Source organism: Watersipora subatra, chromosome 4 (assembly GCF_963576615.1).
Source record: "Watersipora subatra chromosome 4, tzWatSuba1.1, whole genome shotgun sequence".
In the NCBI taxonomy this organism is placed as follows: domain Eukaryota; kingdom Metazoa; phylum Bryozoa; class Gymnolaemata; order Cheilostomatida; family Watersiporidae; genus Watersipora; species Watersipora subatra.
Window position 1 is genome coordinate 17,219,430 of NC_088711.1, and position 24,161 is coordinate 17,243,590.

General features: G+C 34.9%; 1 protein-coding gene and 1 long non-coding RNA gene across 3 annotated transcripts in view; one reads left to right on the top strand and one right to left on the bottom strand.

Moving 5' to 3' along the window:
* The window catches only part of LOC137392946 (piwi-like protein Ago3), a 48,232-nt gene that overhangs the window by 18,992 nt on the left and 5,079 nt on the right, over positions 1 to 24,161 (bottom strand). Inside the window, exons 3-8 of one of the 2 annotated variants that reach the window (XM_068079311.1) lie at positions 19,176 to 19,390; positions 17,267 to 17,452; positions 11,425 to 11,620; positions 10,140 to 10,264; positions 2,422 to 2,619; positions 1,029 to 1,223 (exon numbers count right to left, since the gene is read on the bottom strand). In XM_068079311.1, coding sequence (XP_067935412.1) covers positions 1,029 to 1,223; positions 2,422 to 2,619; positions 10,140 to 10,264; positions 11,425 to 11,620; positions 17,267 to 17,452; positions 19,176 to 19,390 — 1,115 coding nt within the window. Of the gene's footprint in view, positions 1 to 1,028; positions 1,224 to 2,421; positions 2,620 to 10,139; positions 10,265 to 11,424; positions 11,621 to 17,266; positions 17,453 to 19,175; positions 19,394 to 24,161 lie in introns of both variants that reach the window. The other variant, XM_068079310.1, reaches the window with a different exon arrangement.
* LOC137392947 (uncharacterized) lies at positions 12,527 to 15,897 on the top strand. Its single transcript, XR_010978264.1, has 3 exons — positions 12,527 to 12,604; positions 13,165 to 13,344; positions 15,772 to 15,897. It is a non-coding gene; the product is annotated as an uncharacterized lncRNA (long non-coding RNA).

A 24,161-nucleotide genomic window follows, 5' to 3' on the forward strand; every position in this document is an offset into this window, starting at 1 on the left:
TTAATGTAAATAGCTTGTCAATCACATTTATTCACTTTACGAGAGCAAATGACTGAACTCGAAAAGCAAGAAAAAGATTAGCTACTTAAAATTGGGCGTGAATATATAATAAGCAAAACAGCAGAAAATTCTAAAGTTGTGTAATTTCTCCTACATTACAGGTTTTTTTGTGTGCTGATAACTCTTAAAATTTATTGTAAACATTCAGAGAATTATTTCCTTTTAACAATAGCTAAATATGTACCATCAATATCAACCAACTGACTCAGCTGCGCAAGTCTGCAACTAGCCACCATAGGAGAATTCTATAGTTTATTTAAAACTACACTCAACACATTTGGGCAGCAATACAATGGAAATATAAACATATGGAGCATACATATTATCAGCAGATGTATACAGAATAGCATTCGTCTTAAACTGGTTTACTCAAGGTGAACATTTAATACTTAATTCAATTGTATTTTATGGGTTTACAAGTATTATAAGCCTTCTAGATAATATGATGTAGCACCCGGCTGCTTACACCGACTGTCCACAAAGCTTGAGAGATTCCTTCTGTATGTAACAATAGCACAATATATAGCAATATATATTGTGCAATAATATAGTAGTAGCAATATTTCTCTTTTAATTAGAAAAAAAAGTTGAAAAAATCTTGAAGGTAAATAATTGTAGTCTCACACCAAGCAACAAATTTTTGTATTGCTTAATAGTGAAAGGTTAAAGTCCAGTATATACGAAATATATAAATAGCTGACAGCAATACTATGTTATTTACAGGCATTTTGACAAGATTCTCAAAATCTACCATTATTTGTTTCAATAAAACAAATTTTTGGCAATAAACGCATCGACCAGACTAAACAATGGAAGAAATAAGAAATCAATCAGAGTGTATTTGAAACTGGCTTTTCCTTGAGAGACAAACATAAATTTAAGGACTACTCCCAATGCGTATCTAAAGATGATGAGGGAACAACTCCAAGTTGATTTGAAAACCCAAACAGACTCATCCAACTACTTACTGATAATATTGCATGTAGCTTATCGGACCCTCTCTCCTCTCGAAGGTGGACTGCGGAGTTGTCTCAAAACTAATGTCATCAACCTTGTAGGTCTTGTTGTTATATCTGGTGATTACACTCTTACCGATGAGTGCCTTGACAACCCTTGTTCTCTTCTCGCCAGCTGGAATATTTGGGTTTTGGAATATATCATTCCTGCAGTAAAGAGTAAAGAAAATCAAGCAAAGAAAAATGGCGGTGTCATACTTTACAACATTCTGTACACCAGCAGCAACGCAAGTCCCAATTTGTTATTCTATGTTTTCTGAGAAATATCTTAACTGACTGTAACATTTACAGACAAGACTACAACAGTTCCGAGAGATCGTCATGCATAATCAGCATGTGCATAATTAACTTGTTCGCTAACTTGTTTGCATAATTAACTTCCTTTACCAAATTAATTTCTTTACCAGGACATAATTCCATATTCGGTAAACCTAATATTTGACAAAGTTATAAATTGTCGTAGCCTTTGAACTACATGGTCTATAAAAATATTTTGATACCAAATTAATCAGCATAAAACTTTACATCCGGTGATGACATGAAAGATACCCCAAATTTATTGTGCAATGAGCTTGGTAACTTTGGTCGAATATTTAAGAAACGATCGTGAATCAATAATACTACGGCTTTTTGTTAATGTAAAGATAAAAATAATTACTCCCAGTAGTACTATTGTTAAATGAAAATTACTCCAAGTCCATAGATCTAGAGTTAGTAAAAATTCATAGCTGTATTGCATCTAAGATGACTAGGCATTACTAAGAAGTTGCAAAAACAAATAAAGCTTTTGCAAACCGAAACTATGCTCATGATGTGAACACATTTTCTATTGGCTCAACAGATCCAGATATTTGTTTCCTTTCATTTAAGTACAAATACGATTGGCTTATTGCTTTATTACTACTCACTAATCAGAAATGATTTGTACGAAGCTTGCAAAAGAGCCGCATCATGGGACCCATACGCATACGCTTTTCCCAGCAATATGACGCGGCTCGTGGTAGCGAAAGAGTTAATCCCGAGCCTATGACATTAGTTTGAGCAATATGCTAGCCTTTTGTATTAGTGCTCTGCTAATAAACATCTTAACGGAATCCATGTGATTGTTGGCAGCTGTTGGAATTTTCTTCACTTCAAAACTTTTTTGAATTCTTAAAGCTGAACAGTGTAAAATTATTTAATATTGTTAAATAATTTTACATTATCAAATTATTAAAATTAAAATGATTAAATACTGCTTCAATTATAATGATCGTTTGTCATGATAATTTTTTGTCAGTATTCTTGAATAATTGGTCACATTAAAAGATTGAAAATATGCGACGGGAGAGAGAGATGAACTTACATAACTCCATAGGCCGTCTGCTCACGGAGCACTTTGTGTGAAACATCGCACATGAGCAGTAATCCACCGTCATACTCCTCAACAGTGGTCACAAAACCAGGCCAGACCTGGAGCTTGTGCTGCGGAATGGAAATTGCTGCTTCGGGGCTATAGCTTGAGGTCTTTCCAATTTGAACCATGTTAAGGATGTTCATGATCCTAAAATGGAAGTCATGGGATTAATTCTATATTTCAGGATCTAAAATATTTTTAACTTTAAATAGTTTAAAACTTTAAATATTATTATTAGCAAGCAAATCAATACATAGTGTATCCCTAGAATAAAACTGAAAAGCGCAGTATAGATTTTGCATGTGAATTAAGCTAATGGTATGCTTCATCGAGTGCCCACTGGATTGTAATAATCTAAACACAGACAGCTGATCAACCTGGTAACACTGGTGCTAATTGTTTCAGAGTGAGCGACTCTACTTACAGATAAACTTACACAGCATTTTAGTAGATGTTATCAGAAAGTATCGATATTTTTCTATCATTTGAGGTTGTTTTTGTTGCTTGAGGTGATCTGATTAGGAGGATATTTCAAGATTAAAATCAATAAAACTTGATCGCAGATAAAAAACTTAGATCAATCGAAAGTGTGATTATGACGTCTATAGTTGCAATGAGATTGACAGAATAGAGACGTGTAATACTGCAATTTGAACGCAATACAGTGCACCCTCGAGATACGATTACCCTGATATACGATTTTTTCACCTTACGAAGTCAAACATTGTGATATCTTCACCTCGCTATACGAATTTTATTTCACCATACGAATTTGAGAAAAGTTTCGCCCGAGTTAAAATTTGGCCGTCGCTGTGCTCATAACACACGTCGAAATAAAAAAAGACACCGAAATATAGTTTGCCGAAAACATTCTTAGAACGTTTAGAAGAGACACGATGATCGACTTCTCTCATATCTGTGTGGAAAATTTCGTGTAAAATGCACAAGCGAGAGCAAATATTCATTTGTAGCGTTATTATAGCTTTTGCTATAAACTTTCAAGTCAGCATACGTATATAACTACAAGTATCTACATTTAATTCGTTATCTATGGAATCTGAGACCGATACAAACGTTACAAAACGAAGGAAAATTGATTTCTATGTCAACAAAGTTGGATGCCGTAAATAAGAAGAAGGGACCCGTATTATTAACATTGTCAAGGAATATGATCGCAACCAATCAGCATTAGCAATTATTATTAAAACAAGAACTCCATTAAAACAAGCACAAGAAAGAGCTTCCGACTGAAGATTTGAACGAGCTAGGTCATGCACGCGATCAGCATTCAAAAGGAGCAACCATTTAGTAAAGGCGAGGATGTAGAAGATACGGAAAACCCCACATTCGCAGAAATATTTCAAGTGTTTAATTTACTGATGTGGACTGGTACATAAAAACAATGCATGTATAATATATATTATTTATCTCTTGTGTGGCATGTTTTTCATATTTTAGTCATTTTATTTGTTTCCTTTTGGTTTTATGTTTTATTCTCTTGTTTAACCACGTCTTTGCATATGGGCTTGTTATCTTCTACGTGAATACAATTCATCGTATGTATGTAACTCATATAACTAGCTACTCAGGATAGTTGAAGCATCCACATTACTTTCTGAAACTTGCTAAAGCCCTGTTCCCCCTAGGGTATAAATACGTACAAACTTTGTATGTATGGTTACATTGATTCTTGTGCACATTTCATACAAGACAAACTACTGTACCACATTCTCTGGATCCTTTTACAAGCGCTAGCTAGCAATTTTCTGCATTACACCATCAATTTTTTCGTAGAAAAGGTAGAAGAATTGGACAGGAATGGACAACTTCTTTTAGCCTACTAAAAAATTCCAATTCATTACGTTTTAAATTTATTTTCAAGTGTACAGCACCATAATTAGCATTGATACGCTTTTGCCTCATCTCTGCTTTACTCGCTACATGTACCAGCTAAAGCCACATTACTCCAAAGGTATGTACGTCCTGTATAGAAAATAAAATTTTATTTTTCTTTTCGGTAGCCATTAAATGGTCAAGTGTGCGAGGGGCCGCTTTCTATAACTGCATCACTCGGCCTTATTGATTTAGGTTGAAAAAGGTTTCAAACAGATAGGCTAAAGTTTATAGTGAAAGTGAAGATATGAACTGCTGAAGGATAAAATTTCGTGATAAAAAGTTGATACATACTAAAACTTAGTTTTAAGTGTAGGTTTAGCAAGCTAAACTTACTTGAAGTGAATTCAAAGTTTATGTTATGCGTACCTTTTGAAGGCAAGAACTCCTTACCGTACGTACTGCATTTGGTACACACGTTATAATTTTGCATTTTATTGCAGATCATAACCATTAAAATACACTAAATACAATACAGTTACTGTAGGTAACTATAATTACTAAAGTTAACATACTATTTTGTTGCTAATTGTCAATATGTACACATTTTTATAAAAAATTGACGATTTTTACCAGGGAGTGATTGCATTGTTTAATTACAATGGTCTCTATACCCCGATATACGAATTTTTCACCATACGATGCCAACCCTGGAACGAATTAACATCGTATCTCGGGGGTGCACTGTAGTTGATATCAACTATAGCAACAAATAACAACTAGTGACGTGATTTTGCACGTATATTTTTTTCAAGCGTTTTACCCTAGGACACTTATGTATTCGCGCCATCTAACTTTCCCGTATACGCGGAGTCATCCTCTCACGAAAATTTTATGAGCGAAATGAAACAATCATAACAAATGAGCGAAAACGCGAAATTAAATAGCTTTGTTCATTGATACCCACAATAAAATCGTCATATTAGAAATGCAGGTAATTTTCGTGGGTGGTTGGGCTCATTGGGCAATTTCATTGGGCAGCTATACTTTTGTTCATCGATTAAATCAAATCACCATTCGTTTCCTTAACAAAAATAGTCAATGAGTAATTGCCTTCGTCCTCTGCCATTGTTGATAACATACTGTCAATACATCTTCCATGTCAGGAGTCCAGAATACTCGATAAACATGAAATCCTCTCAACCCACAAGTGAAATCAAACTGAGCCATGGCCACCGCGTGCTATAAATACTTGAGATCTAGTATTGGTACCACATCAGTCATGGCGGCAGGGACCTAAAGGTCATTGATAGTCCAAGAAACAAATGACAGCAAGCTATCAAATTGCATTATCGATCTCGCCTACACATTTCCTCCTGCGGTTCTCAAATACAAACTGGTGCCAAATTGAAAAATTCTTCCTTACCAGTGAGCTGGACCTGAGGAAGCTAATGTTTGTTCCACTGCATTTATTTTCACATCACCATATTTTCGCACTCAAGAGCTGCGAGATTTAGTAGCAGCGAAATTTTACTCTGTATGCTACTCACGAATCTAAATACTAGCGAAATATAAGTGTCCTAGGGTAATAGCAATGAAGTTTTGTTGATTTTAATCTTGAAACATCCTGGAAGTCAGATTACTTCAAGCATAAAAACATTTGCAATAATAGAAAACTACCGATACTCTCTGATAAAATCTACAAAAATGTAGTGTAAGTTCATCTTTAAGTAGAGTGTAAGAAAATGTAAGAATGTGTAAAAGTGTAAAATCTGTAAGAAAATGCTATATATATACGATTGAACCGGCTAGCAATAATGGGCAATTATCGTGAACGTCAAGAGTTGCCACAAATACAATGTAAACAAAAAAACATCCATTAAATTTTAGTAAATAAGCACAAACTATATACAGTGGAGGCTCCTATAACATATACCTTGTTTAATGTATATTCCACATAACATAAAAAATTCCCTATAATGTAAAATGTCAAATCGATGCAAGTTCTCTGATTCGATTTAAATAACGATAATCTTGTAGTTAGCCTTGAAACGTCGCGTTTTTTTCCCGCCACACTTGTGAGACAAGACAACATACGTATAGCGTAATCTCTGTTATATAATATACTTGTATAGGAGATCCATGTTATTCTAGTTCGCCGTGATAACCGTCAAAACAGAACAGAGAATAAGGAATTGCGCTATTGCTCAGAAATACTTAAAAGTGATTGATTGGTGCAGGTGTTACAGCGTCGGTCTACCAATCTAAACGTCATGAGTTGGAGTTTCGTTGAAAGATATCTTTTATCCGAACCTTGACCTCTTAGAGACAGATAGACGACGAACAGGCACACACCGCACTTATTATAGTGAAAACGCATTTTTGTTTTACTTTATTGTAGATGAATAACACATTTGTTATTAGCTTTCCTGTGCAGAATAGACCTTGTTGTCGAGAAAAACTAAACCAATCATTGTAAATAGACATTGAAAAGGTTGTTAACTTATTGTAAATTTGTCACAATCATGAACCATAAAACGAGCGAACATGATAAGAAAAAGGAGAAAGTTGTCAAACCAGTAGTACTGCAGTTACGGTGCAGCCTACACATTAAAAGTTATGTCTAGTTTTTTGTTTTTGTATGGCCAAAATGGTTAGTTTTGAAAGATCTTAGAACGGATTATACAACTTACATGTACAGTAGACGCTCCTATAACGTACACCTCTTACAACGTAAATTCCAGATAATGTAAAAGATTTATGTGAAGTTTTTACTTCCTACTACATAAAAAATTCTATATAACATAAAGTGTCAAGTCGGGTGAGTTCTCCAAATCGATTTGAACGTTAATTTATTTTGCGGCACTTGCGAAAGAAAAACCATGTGCATATAGCGTTATACCTATTATATATACAACAATCTAGTTCGTTGTGATAGATCACCAGATGTGTCGACAAAACAGAGAATAAGGTAGCTGCGCATTGTTCATAGATACAAAGGCAATCGATTGTTGCAAATGTTACAGCGTCGATCCACCAATTCGAATGTCACGAGTTGGAGTATCGTCAAAAGTTCTCTTTTATCCTAACCTTGACACCTGAATACAAATAGACGACGAACAGGTAGTAGTACGGCTGTTTATAAAATATTTTGTTGTTTAGCAGTGTTGTAGGTGTATAAAATATTTGTTATTAATTTTACTTTGACAAATTAACTTTGCTGTTAAGAAAAATAAACAAATTGTTGAAGATGAACGTCGAAGATGTGCGCTCCCCATCAAGTTATTCTAGAATTATCGCAATTATGGTCTATAAAACCAGAGAGATTGATCATAAAAAGGAGAAAAAAGTTGTCGATGCAAACTAATCATGATGCAGTTATGGTACAGTCTACAAATGAAAAAGGTTAAGTCAAGTTTTTCCTTTTTGTATGCCCAAACGGGTGAGTTTAGAAAGATCTTGGACCGGATTAGGCAATTTACATGTATTGTACTGTTCTTATAACGTAAAACCACTACAACGTAAACATTCCTGGAACTTATTATTTACTTTGGAGGAACACCTACTGTAATTGCTAATACCACCTTACTTCTTTCCTACTTGTTAAGTTCTATCAGCATTTGAATGTGTATTAAGCAGGGTTGGGTAATTGATTTTATCCCAAATAGATCTATTTGCAAATTCAAATACCAATTACTATATTTATTTGACTTAGTATTTGGTTTCGAGAATTTCCAGAATTTGGTATTTTATTTGGTATTTGGTTCTTAGATTTCTCAGTATTTGGTATTTGATTTTGTATTTGATTTTGAAATTCCCAGTATTACTATTTGCTTTGGTATTTAGTTTCAAGAATTTTCAGTATTTGGTATTTTATTTGGTGTTGGTTCTTAGATTTCTCAGTATTTGATATTTGGTCCTGAGATTTGGTTCTGTGACTTCCTAGTATTTACTATTTGATTTGGTATTTGGTTTGAACAATTGCCAGTAATTGGTATTTCACGTGGTATTTGGTTCTCAAATTTCCCAGTGGTACTATTTGATTTGGTATTTGATTTACAAAATTGTGAGTATTTGATATTTTATTTGGTATACGAGAATTTTAAATGAATTCAAATATTTTATTTGTTTCCAATGATTTTGGTACCTTGATATAATAGTGTATTTTATTCTTTAGAACTCGCAATCACAATAAGCCATTCTGTATTTGTCTCGATTTTCTGTCAATATTATCTTTATTAAATTTGAACATACTATGAATAATGTAGTACCTTTAAAATTACTGTCAACCATAAACGATTTTTTGTCTACATTATATTGATCCAATTTGAATGTAACATAAATACGTAATAAATAATGTATACATTTGTATATGGGCAGAGTTGTTGGATGTGAACATGATCAGTGATTTTTAAATAATTTGATAATTCAGTCTACAAAGAAATTTAATTTGGTCTTGATATTTTCCAGTATTTAATATTTAGCATAGTTAGCAATGATGTTGATATTGAATTGAAATTTCCCATTATTCAATTTAAAGTCGGCTCCGTAAGATGTTACATCATTTGATTATGAAATTTCCCAGTAGCCTACTGTTATTTGATATTTGGTTTCTAAAATTTCCAGTATTTGGTATTTTATTTGGTATTTGATTCGGAAATTTCACAATATAACTATTTGATTTGATATTTGATGTTGAGAAATTGCAGTGTTTGGTAATTTATTTGGTATTTTAATATAAAATTTCCCATTATCCCTATTTGATTTGGTACTGAGATTTCCAAGTATTTGATATTTTGTTTAGTATTTCGTTTTGAAATTTTCAAGAATTACTATTTGATTTGGAAATTGGTTTCAAGAATTGCCAGTATTTTGTATTTTGTCTTGGGAATTTCACGTATTACTATTTGATTTGATATTTGGTCTGAACAATTGCCAGTATTTGGTATTTCACTTGGTATTTGGTTCTCAAATTTCCCAGTGGTACTATTTGATTTGGTATTTGATTTACAAAATTATGAGTATTTGATATTTTATTTGGTATTTGGCTCTGAGCTTTTCAAGTATTTGATATTTTATTTGGTATTTGGTTATGATATTTTCCAGTATTTTGTATTCTAATTGGTCCGCCAAATTGGCCTATTACCCAACACTGGTATTAAGTAATCAAAAGGATGTGCTTGATAGTTGTTCAGAATTAACCTGACCGATTTTGTAAGGTAAAAAAGGATTGACTTTCAGTTATTTTTGATATGGAGAAAATTGTTGTAAATACTAAAAGTTCTAAAGAAATGCATTATCCTGAAATATATGGAGATACCACTGTATTTTTATTACTGAACCAAAGCAGCTTTACATTGATGAGCCAATACTGCCTCATGCTGGGGTCAGTATTACTAGTTAGATACTCTTATGATGACGACGTTCCTACTCTGGAAATTAGTACACACAAGAAGCCTCTCAACGTCCAAGGCTCATGCTTATCTCAGACAATGAAACCAGCCACTAATTGTTAATAATTCAAGATTTTGTTTAGGCATCCTTTTTAATAAAACTCCAACATTTAATAAAACTACAATTTTTAATAAAACTACTATATTCAACTTTTAAAAAAGATGCTGTTCTAAACTGAATACATTTGGTATCTCTGGCAGCCAATGAGTTGTTAAACTTTATGCACTTTATGAAAAATACAAATCTCAAAAAAAAAATTTATTTAAAAGAAATTTTTTCATTTCGATATCAAAAGGTTTAATCTTGACTTAAGATTAGCTATTATAAATATAACAAGTTGAACTACAGGTTGCTAGCCAGTTGAGGATACAATACATTACCTTTTGAAGAGAACATTGTACATTTGCACACACTGCCGAGAGAGTATAGATATTGTCTTGACATGTGAAACCTTGAGCGTTATAGACTCGCCCGAGTATGGATTCTTGCTGAAGAGACTCGTCACCTAAGCGTAACAGACATTCTAGATCAATAGCCATAACCAACAAGAATTCAAGAAATAACATACTTTTCATGTCTGTAAAAAAAAGTAAGTCGAATCAAAATCTCAATTAGTGCTTAAAACTTATCGTAAAATTACTGTAGTCATGGACTATAAACTGAGTGAAAGTGATAAGAAAAAGGAGAAAAGTAGTCAATACAAACATATAATAGCTCAGTTACTGTACAATCATTAAATTGAAAAGTTAAGTCTAATTTTTTTTCCATTTTGAAGGGTCACAGGGCTTTAAAAATATCTTAAAAGAAATTAGGCAATTTAAATGTATTTTACTGTCTGCATAATGTTAAATCTTAATAACATTCCCAGAACAGATTATTTACGCTGTAGGCGGCTGTATTACCTGAAATAAATCTTGTAAAAACCAACATTTCAGAAACTAAATAACTTCCCAAAACTGAGATCCTCAAAACCAGGGTTATATTAGATCTATCTGGACTAGTATTACATTGTACAAGCAACATTCATACTCCGAAGAATTGTCTTTCCTATATGCTAGAGCACCCTTTTCCCCATCACAAAGTTTGAAAATGGATAGGTGTTTAGAAGAATGCTAACAGAAGCACTACCTTAAAAACACCTTATAATGGTACAGCAACATAATAATGCAATTTGTCCCGGCTAAAAGTGTCTAGTTATTTCTCTCACTTGACAAGCAAATGCTTTTAAGCTTTGAAAATGACGGTGACAAACAATCAGAGCTAGCCATGTTGCTTTGTTCAACTATTTTTAGCATTACCGGGTTTCTTATAAATACGAACGTGGTTGTTTTAGATTAGTTCATTAAAACTAACTAATTAAACAACTAAAATAATAATATTCCTGAAAACCATTACTCCTTTCGTACTGAAGTTGAAAAACAATTCTATCCAAGTTTGACCTTATTGATTATTATAATTGATTACCATGGACTAGTCACTAACTGATTCAAGAAAGTGTCAACTGGTCTTGCAAATGCTCAACTCAGATGTGACTAATCTAAACTGATGTATTATTGGCCAAGAACCACCCATAAGAACCAAATGTTTATTTATGTAGCTACCCATATACATTTGCTTCAATCAATGAACTTATATACGCTGAAGATTATATAATGATTAAACAACCTTGGAGGGAAGTTCGTGTGGAAGAAACAGGATGTTCCCATCAAAAACCCGGGCAGGTCCGATGATGTCACTGTGCATATATAGAAGCTTGTATCTCATTCCCCGAGAGTCGACGTTGGGTGAGTAGGACACACTGTATTGATACCAACTTGAGCTTTTCGATTTCAATCGGATGTAATTTGCGGATAAATTAATCCTAAAAGTACAAAGAGTTCATAATACTTGCATTTGCTGCCCTTTCTATCACTTTAGAGCAATCTAAATGAGACAATACTAATTTTGATAAACGCAATGCTGCTGAACCTAGAAACAAATGAAATCAAATATATAGTTTTACTTCATTGGACGGATGTTTAATTACTGGTACACGGTGTTTTGCAAATTAAAGCCAGCGAGCTAGAATACAAACTGATTATGGTTGTAGCAAATGAATTCTTTAAAGATTCCTGAAACCATGAATGAAGGATTAATCTTTGGGTGCCGCCTTTAAATGATAAAACAAATGAAAAAGATTTTTGAGAATTAAAACATTTGTGTGTGTTTTTAACGCAATTTTATGCATGGAGGAATACTGTGAAAGACCAACCTTCCGGTATGGCAATGGAGAGAATATAGCTAGGCACATTTTACTATACATGTGCGTGATTGCTTGTGCCTTACCCAATAAATACATTGATAAATCCAAACAACTGTTGAAATGCAAGTAGCATCACGCCCATGCTATGGAATTCTAATACGCCACTGTAGGTGCTGCTTTGAACCTATTAAAACGTTACTGCTCCAGCTGTCAGAGATCTCAAATCGCCGAAAGATGAGCTAGTTATCATTAAAAATCAACCAACTTGTATCCACTTTCACGGTAGCCATTCCTAACAGGTTAATTAAATTGCATGAACAATGCACACGTGTTTGGTATTCATTTAGGCAATAGCAAATAGAAGTATTCATTCTTTTCTAGCTTGAGTGAAAGGATGTTAGAGATGCAGTTCTGTACCAAGCGACATCTGTTATTGTTGATTATTATATCTGGCAGCAACGCGGAGAGCTCTTCGCGAGTCAGAGAGCAACTGCCCCACAACTGCACCTTTGGAAATGCCAGCACTATTGACTGGTGTAGTTATGACCAGACACATAATATTGGAAACCTTCAGTGGAGAACATCAAGTGACAACAACAACAGGTTAGTGGATGACTGGATGGACAGTTATGACACTTGTGCTAACACAGGGTTTTGCAAGGTAAACAAGCATTTTAAAACCTGGATTTACATAATTGAGTTTATATTTACAAAGTAGTATATCATTATGCGAGGAACTGTCGCCTTCCTTAACATGCAAACGATGTGCATGATCATGTTCACCTTATCATCCTTCACATGCCTAGTATTTTACTATATAATATTATAATTTTGCCGTAACCCTTGCACAGGGTTATTTTACAACGTTCCAACCTATCAAGGTCTCTTCCAGTTTTCAATAACAGAAGATTTTCTCAAATCTCAATCAATAAGAATGACAAGGATGCAGCTTCCGGGACTTTACTAATAGTGCACATGATATAGATTTTCAATGCATCACCAGTTATTGAGTAGCCTAAATTGGACAGTCAAAAACAAAAAGCAACGAAGTCGAGGAGATAACAAAGGAGAGACAAAACACTCAACCATCAGTTATGTTCACCAACATTTAAGTTTTTATGTCAGCTAGAACATAAGTGACTCAGTCATCCGTCATGTTGTAGGTACATCATGGTTGAGTCAACTAACCGGTCAGCAGGGTCTAGTATAACAAGACTCGTGTCACCAGTTCTCAAGGTAACCGAAAGCAAAAAGGCATGCCTCAAGTTCAGTTACCAGTTTGCTGGCACCGACTTTGCCCTGTTACACGTGGTGGCCAATGTCTACAACCGTTTTCTTCAAAGGTATCTATCTATGGTAAACCTGCTTGATTTTAAACAAGTCAGCTAACCACGTTAAACAAGAGTGTCTCTTATATTTGCAAGAAGCCTTTGCAATTTTCCAGCAACCAACTAGAAATTAAAGCGAAGCTGACAGTCTGTCTCCTGTTCATAACATGTGCAAATACTTGTGCTGTATTACACAACCTGTTGATCCCTACGGATAAACATGTAGGTAGCTGGCTAATAATGAATATTTTAGGAATATTCTGAAAGGAAAGCTTATCTTTGGTATAACCAGTTTGAAGCATATTTTCGGTAACATATTTAGTGCTAAGTTTACCAATTTGCGATATTTTGGAATATCAAATACCTCCTACAGAAGATCCATACATATGAATGTAACTGCAAAGTTAGTTGTCAGCTTAAACCAGGTTTCCTAACGATACTGATGACAAACCTTCCCTGCAACTCGATAATTTAAAATCCCCTTCAGCCTTTTCTAGCTGTATTAGTGATATCAACACAGCTTTTGCTAAAATGAAGGCAGGGAAAGAAAAGCCATTATATGTTGTCCGTGATTTAATCAAACTGCGATCAGGGTGCACGGTGAGCAAACCGTGATCATATTCTACCATAAGCCGATCAGCCTGTGATCATATTCTACCATAAGCCGATCAGCCTGTGATCATATTCTACCATAAGCCGATCAGCCTGTGATCATATTCTACCATAAGCCGATCAGCCTGTGATCATATTCTACCATAAGCCGATCAGCCTGTGACCATATTCTACCATAAGCCGATCAGCCTGTGATCATATTCTACCATAAGCCGATCAGCCTGTGATCATATTCTACCATAAGCCAATCAGCCTGTGATCATATTCTACCATAAGCCGATCAGCCTGTGATCATATTCTACCATAAGCCGATCAGCCTGTGACCATATTCTACCACAAGCCGATCAGCCTGTGATCATATTCTACCATAAGCCGATCAGCCTGTGATCATATTCTACCATAAGCCGATCAGCCTGTGATCATATTCTACCATAAGCCTGTGATCAGATTGTATTGTTAATTATGATCGACCATGTTGTCCAGTGAACCAATAAAATAATTAGCAGATTATACCAATTATAACAATATTAATCAATCTAATTATAACCAAATGGAACACATAAATAATTGGGTAGCTGGAATGTAAGTGCAGTTAGATAAACTTGCAGAAACATACTCAGCCTAATTCGATTAAAATATTTGAATCCAGGACATTCATTTCTTTATTTCTGTTGTGGGCCATGTACACTATCTCTCTCTCTCTCTCCTTTTCTGTTCAACAATGTTTATCTTATAGTTAGGCTTAATCACTGACTTCAATAGTGACTTACTATCAACAGTGTAAGCTATGAGTACAGGATTGGCTCGGTTTAAACGCAGGGTTTGAACCAGCCGAAAAAAAGGCTTTTAAGGTTTCTCATTATTTTTTGTGAAAAACAATATTTTAAGCTCGTAGTAATTTTTGTGCAATAGAAATGCAATTCTATGTAATTATCAGCTGTGGAAGTTCATTTAGCACATAGTAGTAAGGTGGTGGTAGAGCTCTAGTTTCAACTACATAAAATGCTAGCTGACCTAGCACAACAATGAATTAGTGAACTCCATTTTCAACTGCTTATATCAAGAGATATGATGGTTCCTTTACTGGTGAAATATGAAAACCATGTGAAATATAATAACCCCACCATTGTCTCTAATAATGAATGAAAACTTTCTCAAGTCTGGCCAGTGAGAGTACTGCTGACTGCCCTTACGGATTTACAAATTTTTTGCTTCAATATTAGCAATTGTAGATCATTATGCTTTGCTCTTCACTACCACACAGTTAATCACTGGGAGTAAAAACCTTACCAATACATAGAGCTATATGTAATATATTCACTTTATGTGATAAGATTGCTGCTCTGTATTTCTTCATTAGTGTTTGATTAAAGGTTCATTCTGAAATTTCCATATATTTTCTCTTCTTTTTCTCATAGCAACTCCCACAATACCATCTTTAACAGATGATTCCACATATATACGTTCAATATTCAATCATGCAGCTATAGTAAGTGATGTTAATTAGACTTGAAATTGCAAAAACCTTGGTCAAATTATATAAACCATAAAAACCGGTTTAAACCAAACAAACCTTGTTTATTCAGTTTTTTCATAAACATCGTGTTTTTTCCAACCCTGTATGGGTGACATCATTCCAACGGTAGCAGATAAATCAAAACACAGTGAGAATGTAGAGGTCATTGTTTGCTTTGGTGACCTGATTGCTGGATGACAGGACACTTTTACCGATATTCATGAAAGTACAACTTTTATTTTCATTCACGGTCAGCAATTGCAACACGATTCCTTGCGACAGGTGTCAAAAAACAACTCTTAACTGTTCTACAGAAATGACCAATGGTTCAGAAGGATGGCAAGCGAAGGTAGTGATTGGAGAGCTGGTTACCTAGCAGTAGATGTACCATCAGACATTGGTGCTAACATCCAGCTAACCATCGACGTTACCAGTACTCCTACAACCCTTTCCACGGATGAGACGAGCTATGGAAGAATCGCTATCGATGGTATAACCATTGAGGCAACAAAAGAATGTGCGCTGAGAGAATCTGAAGAATCGCAGTCTGAAGAAATGAAGACAGAAAAAGCTGACCCTATGGAGATGGTTGAAGCTATTATTGACGTGGCGACAGTAAAACCGGCAGCAGAGATATTAGTGATCACAACTCATTAGTCAGCGCAAGCTAACCAAAACGCCCATTTGACTACCTAATAGTAACTTGTTTTACATTCACTAGTGTTACACGCTACGAATTTTTGAGCTTCGAAGTTGTATTTTTGATCGTAGGAATGAGGAGGATGAATTTACATGATACGCAGGAATGGTAGCACCACTCGCAATTATTCGTAGCTGATGAGTTTACTCGCTATAAAAAAATTGTCATACAACTCCGCGTTTTCTATATTAGTCTGTTGCGCTTTTATCTACAACGGGGGCGCATAATTTATATCGCAGCTGGCACTCCTAAAATGCGTCTAAGGTCAAACGCCAATGTCAAAGCGTGTAAGAAATTTTTCTTTAAATTTTGGAGTTAATATTTTTTATTTTGAAGATAATATTTTTAAAACACAAGCATTAAAAACAGAGATGCTGTAAGGACATCACTAATAAAAACGATGAAAATCCAACCTCCGATCACAAAGATTTGTGCAATAATACGAATATCGATGTTTACATGATACACAGTACTTCATTGTTGCTACGATTTTTTCAAAAATACCCCCCTTGAAGCGGAGGGTTGAATCGCTTCGAAGAATTAAAGATTCGACGTTTTGAACCATTTACATGCTACGAAGATGCAAAATACGACAAAACTTCGTAGCCTGTAACACTAGTGATAAGTTCATTTCAAAATTATCCAATGTAAATGTCTGCTCAGCTCTAAGCAGGTTATGAGGACATCTATAAGTATGACCACTTTTTAAACAAAGAATGTCTAATTGTGGGAGTGAAGATATAGTCTATATAGTTTATATGGTAGGAAAAAAAATGGGGAACCTAGACAATCACTGAGGCTATTACTACTCCAACGGTTGATATCTATATTAATCAAATCTATTTTACGCTGCAGAGAAAAATCAATGTCATTATTATATATTGTTCAGATTCATTTTATAAGCATAGAAAAACTCAATAACATAATTATATATTATTCAAATCTATTTCACAACAGAGAGAACTCGATGTCATTATTATAAAAAACCTTCAACCATAGTTCAACGTGTATCATAAACTCAGCAGATTTAAATTACCACACTACCTAAAGTAAACTAGCCAACACTGAGCGTCTACAGCACCCACCTCACAGCATTTAACAAGCCCTACCTGCGGCCAGTTTCACCACGCGGCCCTTTAGGTCGTTCCGGAGCATGTCGAACCTGAGAAGGCGCAGCTGACTCTGATGGTGGTTCATTGAGATTCAATTTCTTCATGGAGGCAGTAGGCACTTGTACCCCAGTCTGCGGAGGAGATAGAGGCTTTACTTGTCTTACCGGACGAGGAGGACTTGGCCTAACAATCAAGAGGGAATAATCACCAAGTATTCATGTAGGTGCAACACGAAAATTATACAAACTTAGAAAAATCACAACTTCATAATCTGAGTAACGCTAATACTAAACTCAAAATAACTTGACATACCATTTGAGGGTTGCAATGTTATTACAGCTTCCTATACATATAATCACAGAGAAGGAAATTGGAAAGATTGGACAGTTTTGTCCTTCTTGTGCAAATAAACAGAGGACAGTCTATATTGTTGTTTCCATAATATCAAAGTTTGGTAATAATTTTACCAGATAGAAATGTCCAACAAAATAACATTTTATAAGCACGCCGGATGACAACTTATTTCATATGACAACACAAAACGTAAATTTTACGAACGAATACGGCAACTTTAGGAGTCCTCTATTACATGTAGTGGGTAAAAAATAATTGCTACGGTTCAAAATTTATTTATTCGAAATAATATAAATTAAGACTATTGATTAGCGAAAAAGGTGAATTAAAACATTGACATTTCTTTATAACAATTATGATGTTCTTTTTTTACCCGTTGTATTATTTTAAACTCTTGCCATTCATAGTAGCTATAACATCAAGTTCACCAAAAGAACTGCTGAGATAGAAACTTTACATCCCTAGCTGACTTCCTGTGTTTGAAATTGGCCACAACAACCAGCTATTGCTCAGAATGGAGTGTGTTTTTTGACAATTTGGAAACTACTCATGTGAAAGCATTAGAAAAATATGAATACAGTCATACCCCACATACGTGCTTAATGCGTTCCGGGCTTAATCTTGTATATCAATTTACTCGTGTCTCAAGGCATTATTTCATATAGAAAATAACTACCGTACTTTTCAGACTATTAGCCGCTACTTTTTTCTTATGATTTGAGCCATGCGGCTTTTATGAGGGTGCAGCTATTCTGTGGCTTTTTCTTTCACCGCTAGAGGCGCATTAACCGGAATCTCCGGTTAGAGCGCCTCTAGCGGTGAAAGAAAAAATGAAACAATGCCTAACAGCACTGTTACGTTAGGTACTAGGTTAAGAAGCGTATGTTAATACGAAACAGTGCTGTGAGGCATTGTTAACCGATTACGGAACAGTGCCGTTTGGCACTGTTTCGTTTTAAACAGCAAAGTTGCTGCCGTGTTAAAAAGCACCGTCTTGAGTTCTACGGCCTATACAAAGGAGTGGCCTATGTATTGTTTTATTATCATTTTTTGGAAAATAAAGCAGATGCGGCTTATATAGAGGTGCGGTTTATAGTCCGAAAAGTATGGTGAATACAAATTAATCTGTAAACTTGCAAAAACCAAGTGCAAACTTGGCCATTTAGTGGCCAGTGACAACCGGTTCGTATGCTGGTATCTCAAAGAAGGAACCTGCCCAAAATGGCTCTTGTATCTCAATATTCTCGTATATTGGAGCACTCGCGTGTTGAGGTATGACTGTATGAGATTAGAAGCTGAAGAGAATTTATAATAAAGACATTTTAGATAAGCTTCAATGGTGATAGCGATCTGCGGTTGGTTTGCAGGTATGACTACGCCTTGTAATCAAGGTTCTCTATACACATAAATTTTAAACAAAAGTTAAATTTACATTCAGCTGTTCAAAATTGTTAGAGATTCACAATTTGTTGAAACTAATGAACTGTAATTTTGGAGCATCTTCAATGTGACTTATGACTTGAAGACGCTAGCAGGTGATCATATAACCTACCCGCACATCTCAAGGAGGGCAGCGCCTCTTCCGGATGGTTTTGCCTTGCCGGAAGACTGAGCTGTGCTGGAAGCCAATGATTGCCTTGATAAAGTAGAAGTTGGGGTGGGTATGGGCATGCCTCCAGAAGCTGGTGTGTCTGGTTCTGGAGCCCTTGGTATCATGCTCAGAAGATATGAGCCACGACCTCCACTAGTGCGAGGTTTTCCTGCGGGCTGCTAAAGAAGTGGTATGCTCAACTGATTCTTAGAGTAATTTTGATTCCCTACTAAATTAAATGCGAGTGACGTAGTAATTAACTAACTAATTCCACTACCATATTTTCACGTAAATGTAATGAATTTGTTGCATGGCAAGCGTTATTTATTTATAAAATATTTATTAACAGCTCAGGCATAGACTTTTGGCTATGCATCCGCGGTCAATAAATGCTATTCGATTGCATTATCCCACACCCTTATGTACTCCAATAAACAGAGTCGGTAATGTCTGAAATGTCAGAAATTCAGATGGCTAAAATTACCGTAAAACCTCTTTTTGAACGCCATAGCCCTCTTTTCTTCAACTCTCCCCTATAGGTCACATAGGGGAGGTCAAATAGCAGGTCAAATAGAGGCTGGCGTTGTATTTTTCAAATGGCTCGTCAGAATTTTGGGACAATAAATTTAATCATACTACGAGTGAAGCGAATTTCGCCTGTGAATTATTTTGCACTCTCCTTCGGGCAGAGTGACATTAATTTTTTGTGATGCAATAAATTTGCCAACATACTTCTAACTTATTAAAGATCTCTTAATAAATATGCATTGAGAAGCCAAGAAATATCTCCACCAGTTGATATCTATTGCTAACAAGCAATTAACTTGTGATGATATTATAGTCTGTGCCCTGCTTTACAGTATGTTACAGCTTTCAATTTTTTTCATTGCATTCTAAATTTGAAATCATAATTTTATTTCATAACAAGATTTAACAATGTTGCATTAAAGCTTATTGCACTCATTGATATGTTTGCTACAGTTAGCAGCCAGAACTACCTTTCATGTGCAATAGAAGGAGTTACAAGCGTTGATCAATTGTATGATCAGATTACAGCAATGATCAATCAAACAATAATAATAAAGCAAATTACATCAAATAATATGCTATAAATCTGCCAATTTATAGATTATATAATAATAATCTATCAAATGCTACAAAATATATTCAAGAACAAGTAACATAAACGAGCCATATTTATAATACAAGCAAAGACAAAAATTAACACTTTGGAAACAAAAATATTTGCATCGTTTGCTCGGTCAGTTGCGTTCTGATAGCTGCTTTTGATGGAACAAACATCTTTTGGCTGTTCAATACCTTCCACAATGTTTTCTGACCTCAACTCTTATGCACTGCGGAACTAGTTGCTATTAGCGTCCAAACAATTTTTTGAGTAGAGCAAAACTTTCATGCGTTTCATCTCGCACAAATAATAAACCTTTGGCGGTTTAGCCACATGGGCGCTAAGCACAACTTTTAGCATAAAGCTAGTCGTTCATATACCATTGTACTGTAAATGTAAACCATTTGTCACAAACGTCAAAGTATCAACACAGCATTAAACGAGGAAATATTCCTAAAGCCTGGTACAATTATTAATTATTTTCATAGGGTATGGTGTTCATAGAGTATGGTGTTCATAGAGTATGGTGTTCATAGAGTATGGTGTTCATAGAGTATGGTGTTCATAGAGTATGGTGTTCATAGAGTATGGTGTTCATAGAGTATGGTGTTCATAGAGTATGGTGTTCATAGAGTATGGTGTTCATAGAGTATGGTGTTGCTTCTAATGCTGAAACAAAAAAATGAAAAGCTTTGGAGTTGGAAAACAGACTTCGATGCGAATAGAAATGACGAAAGAATTAATTGTTGTTGATGTAACCGAGTCCTTATTAGTACGATTTTGAGGACACTTTTCTATTGATCCCTTGCTATTATGGGTTTGTAAAGATCAAAGAAAGTCAACATGGAGGTCAAATAGAGGTGGCTTTCAATTAAAGGGTGGCGCTTTATGTATCAACCATTCTCGTTTTGCGGTGGTCAAATGGAGGTGGCGTTCAAATGGAGATGGCTTTCAAATAAGGGTGGCGTTCAAAAAATGGTGGCGTCCAAATAAAGGTGGCGTTCAAATGAGGGTGGCGTTCAAATGAGAGTGGAGTTATATTGAAGGTTTTACAGTATTTGGTAGAAATCAGCAAAAAGTAGTTTCATGTAATATACGATAACTTTTTCATCACATTATATTCTCTGAAACTTTGGGGTATATGAGCCTCACATATGTAGCCTTTAATCACTATATTATACATGTATTTGCATACTTTTATTTACCACATCTACAATCTATATATATAAATCTGAAAGTTTGTTATTTTCTGTTTTCTGTGATTCCGTAATTTAATGTGTCCAGCTATAGCTATTAAAATCTGGTAATTAAAACCACGCAGCATGCTGGATTTGAACTCACAAAGATTGCAAATGCAGATTTGTAATCCAATTGTCTAACCACGAGTCTACAAAGGCTCTTACGAACCATAGCTCTTACTATATACCGTACTAGCCCGGGTATCAAAAATCAGCTTATAAACAATGAGAAGTAATGAGAGTTGCCTGCCACATGCTATTAGCCTGGCACATTGCCAATAGAAAACTTGAGTAAGCCTACTAGTGAGAGCTATTTGTCTCAATGACGTTACGCAATCACCCTGCGTAGTATGCAAAGCCGTTGGGTATTTACTCCCATATAGCGACATATATCGGCTAGCGTACGATATTAATCTCTGTGGCCTGATTGTTACAGTGTCGGACTGGTGAACGGGAGGGTCCGAGATCAAATATTTTTCAAATGGATTCTTTATTCCAAGATTCTAATAATAGCTATAGCTGAACATACCGACAGACAACAGATGACAAACTTTAAGAAATATATAGATAGACCCTTTTTCCGATTTCACACCCTAAATGACATATTAATTGAAACTATGAATTCTATGAAACACGATGCTTATTCGTGTTTTCCAAACTTCTATTTCCGGTTTTTATAAGGTTCAATCGGTAAATCAATCAAATCGGTAAGGGCTAATACTTTTTACGCGGACAACTGTAGTATCTCGAGTAGGAATCGCCTCTACATTCTCTCTCCGTTCGGTTAGACAAAGACAGTACGATAGATCATTTTTACATTTGCACCAGTGTCGAGAAGCACCAGCATCGTCGTACTCAAAGTTTTGATGGATAGCTTCTGGTGGAACAGTAACCTTTTTCACACACACACTTCTATGCAAAAATTGTTATTATCAATTCAACATATTCAGGATTTGTATTTTGTTTTCTCAGTTTGTATTAATTGTATCATTACCAAATCATCTTTTATTGTAATCATAGCACAACAAACCTAATTTAGCTATTACTTGCTAATTACTTCACATGTACATTTAAACACTTTTATAGTTGTTTAATTTTGTTCCTTAATTTATTTGACCTGCACAAAACATTTTCCTCATGATATGAAGTTTGAAGGTTACAGTTGTTTGAAAAAGTTTGAAAACCTTTATATAGTTGTTTTATTTTTCTCTTAATTTATTTAAACTGCACAAAATTCTTTTCTCATGATATGAAGTTTAAAAGTTAGAATGGCAACTGTTGTTATATGTTAGAGAAAAATAAATTTCTGTGCAAAGACTTTTATTACCCGGGCAACGCTGGCCATTCACTAGAAGTATAAAATCTTCAACTAAGTGGCGATAAAGCAATATTTATTGGCTGTATAATATTTTGAATTTTTATACAATATAATTTTTGTACCAAAAGATTTACTCTGATTTGAATTAAAGACAATGTATTACTGATTTCGCTACAATATTGACCCACACTAGAGGTGGAACGAGACAGGTTTTTTAAGTTCGAGACAAGACTCGAGACGCTGTCTTGTAAAAACTCGAGACACGAGACAGTAAAATAATGGGCATTTGGTGATGATTTCACTACACAAGGACTAGCGTACTTGATATATAAAATTGATAAACCTCTTTTTAAATTAAATTTTCATCTGGTGTAAACGATTTAAATACAACATTTTAATATCGATATGCATGTATTTTTTGTAAACAAAAATAACACAAACAGCTCTAAAATAGCGAAGTTATATCTTGCTAAAAATTTTGAACTTGATTAATAATAATTATTATAAACATATTGCTTTGTACATGTATAATTTTACCATCTATTGAATAGGTCTTACTTTTTAATGTAATAAAATTTGTAATGAAACCGATAGCCGTTGATCTACAAAAAAGTACCACAACTAAAAGAACACACAATAACACTTTCATTCTTATTGTTTCATTTAGGTTAAGTTTTGTTTGTGTATTAACTGTAGTATGTGAATTATATTTAAATGTACTCATGAAATTATATGAATTACTGTACCGTATATTCTTATATTGAACTAACGAAAATTTCATTGTTACTTGAACACGGACTATGGTCGACACGGCCTTTAGTTCGTTTCTCCGTGTCCGGGCAAGTTTTACCCACAGTTGGTAGTATATAAAAGAGGCCCGAATTTTATGAAGGGCAGTTGATGTTTAGACACGATACGATAAAATACAGACATCTTACCCACAACAGTCTTATTTATTAAATCGGATTATCCCGAGGGTAAAGGGATACCACCCGGTATCTGTTTTAAGGACACAGAACCGAACTACAATATATTAACAGGGCCGTTGTCCGGACTACATGATTACATGTTAAAACATGACTTTTCGTGCCTGCGCGAAAAGCCATGTTTTAACAGGCTTTTCGCGCAGGCGCCCTAGTTCTATTTCCTGTCTCGAGTTTGAAAATAGTTAGGTCGAGACGAGACCGATACGAGACAGGTCGATACTCTAGATGTCTCGTGTCTCGTTCCACCTCTAACCCACACAAACTAACAGTCTACCAGCA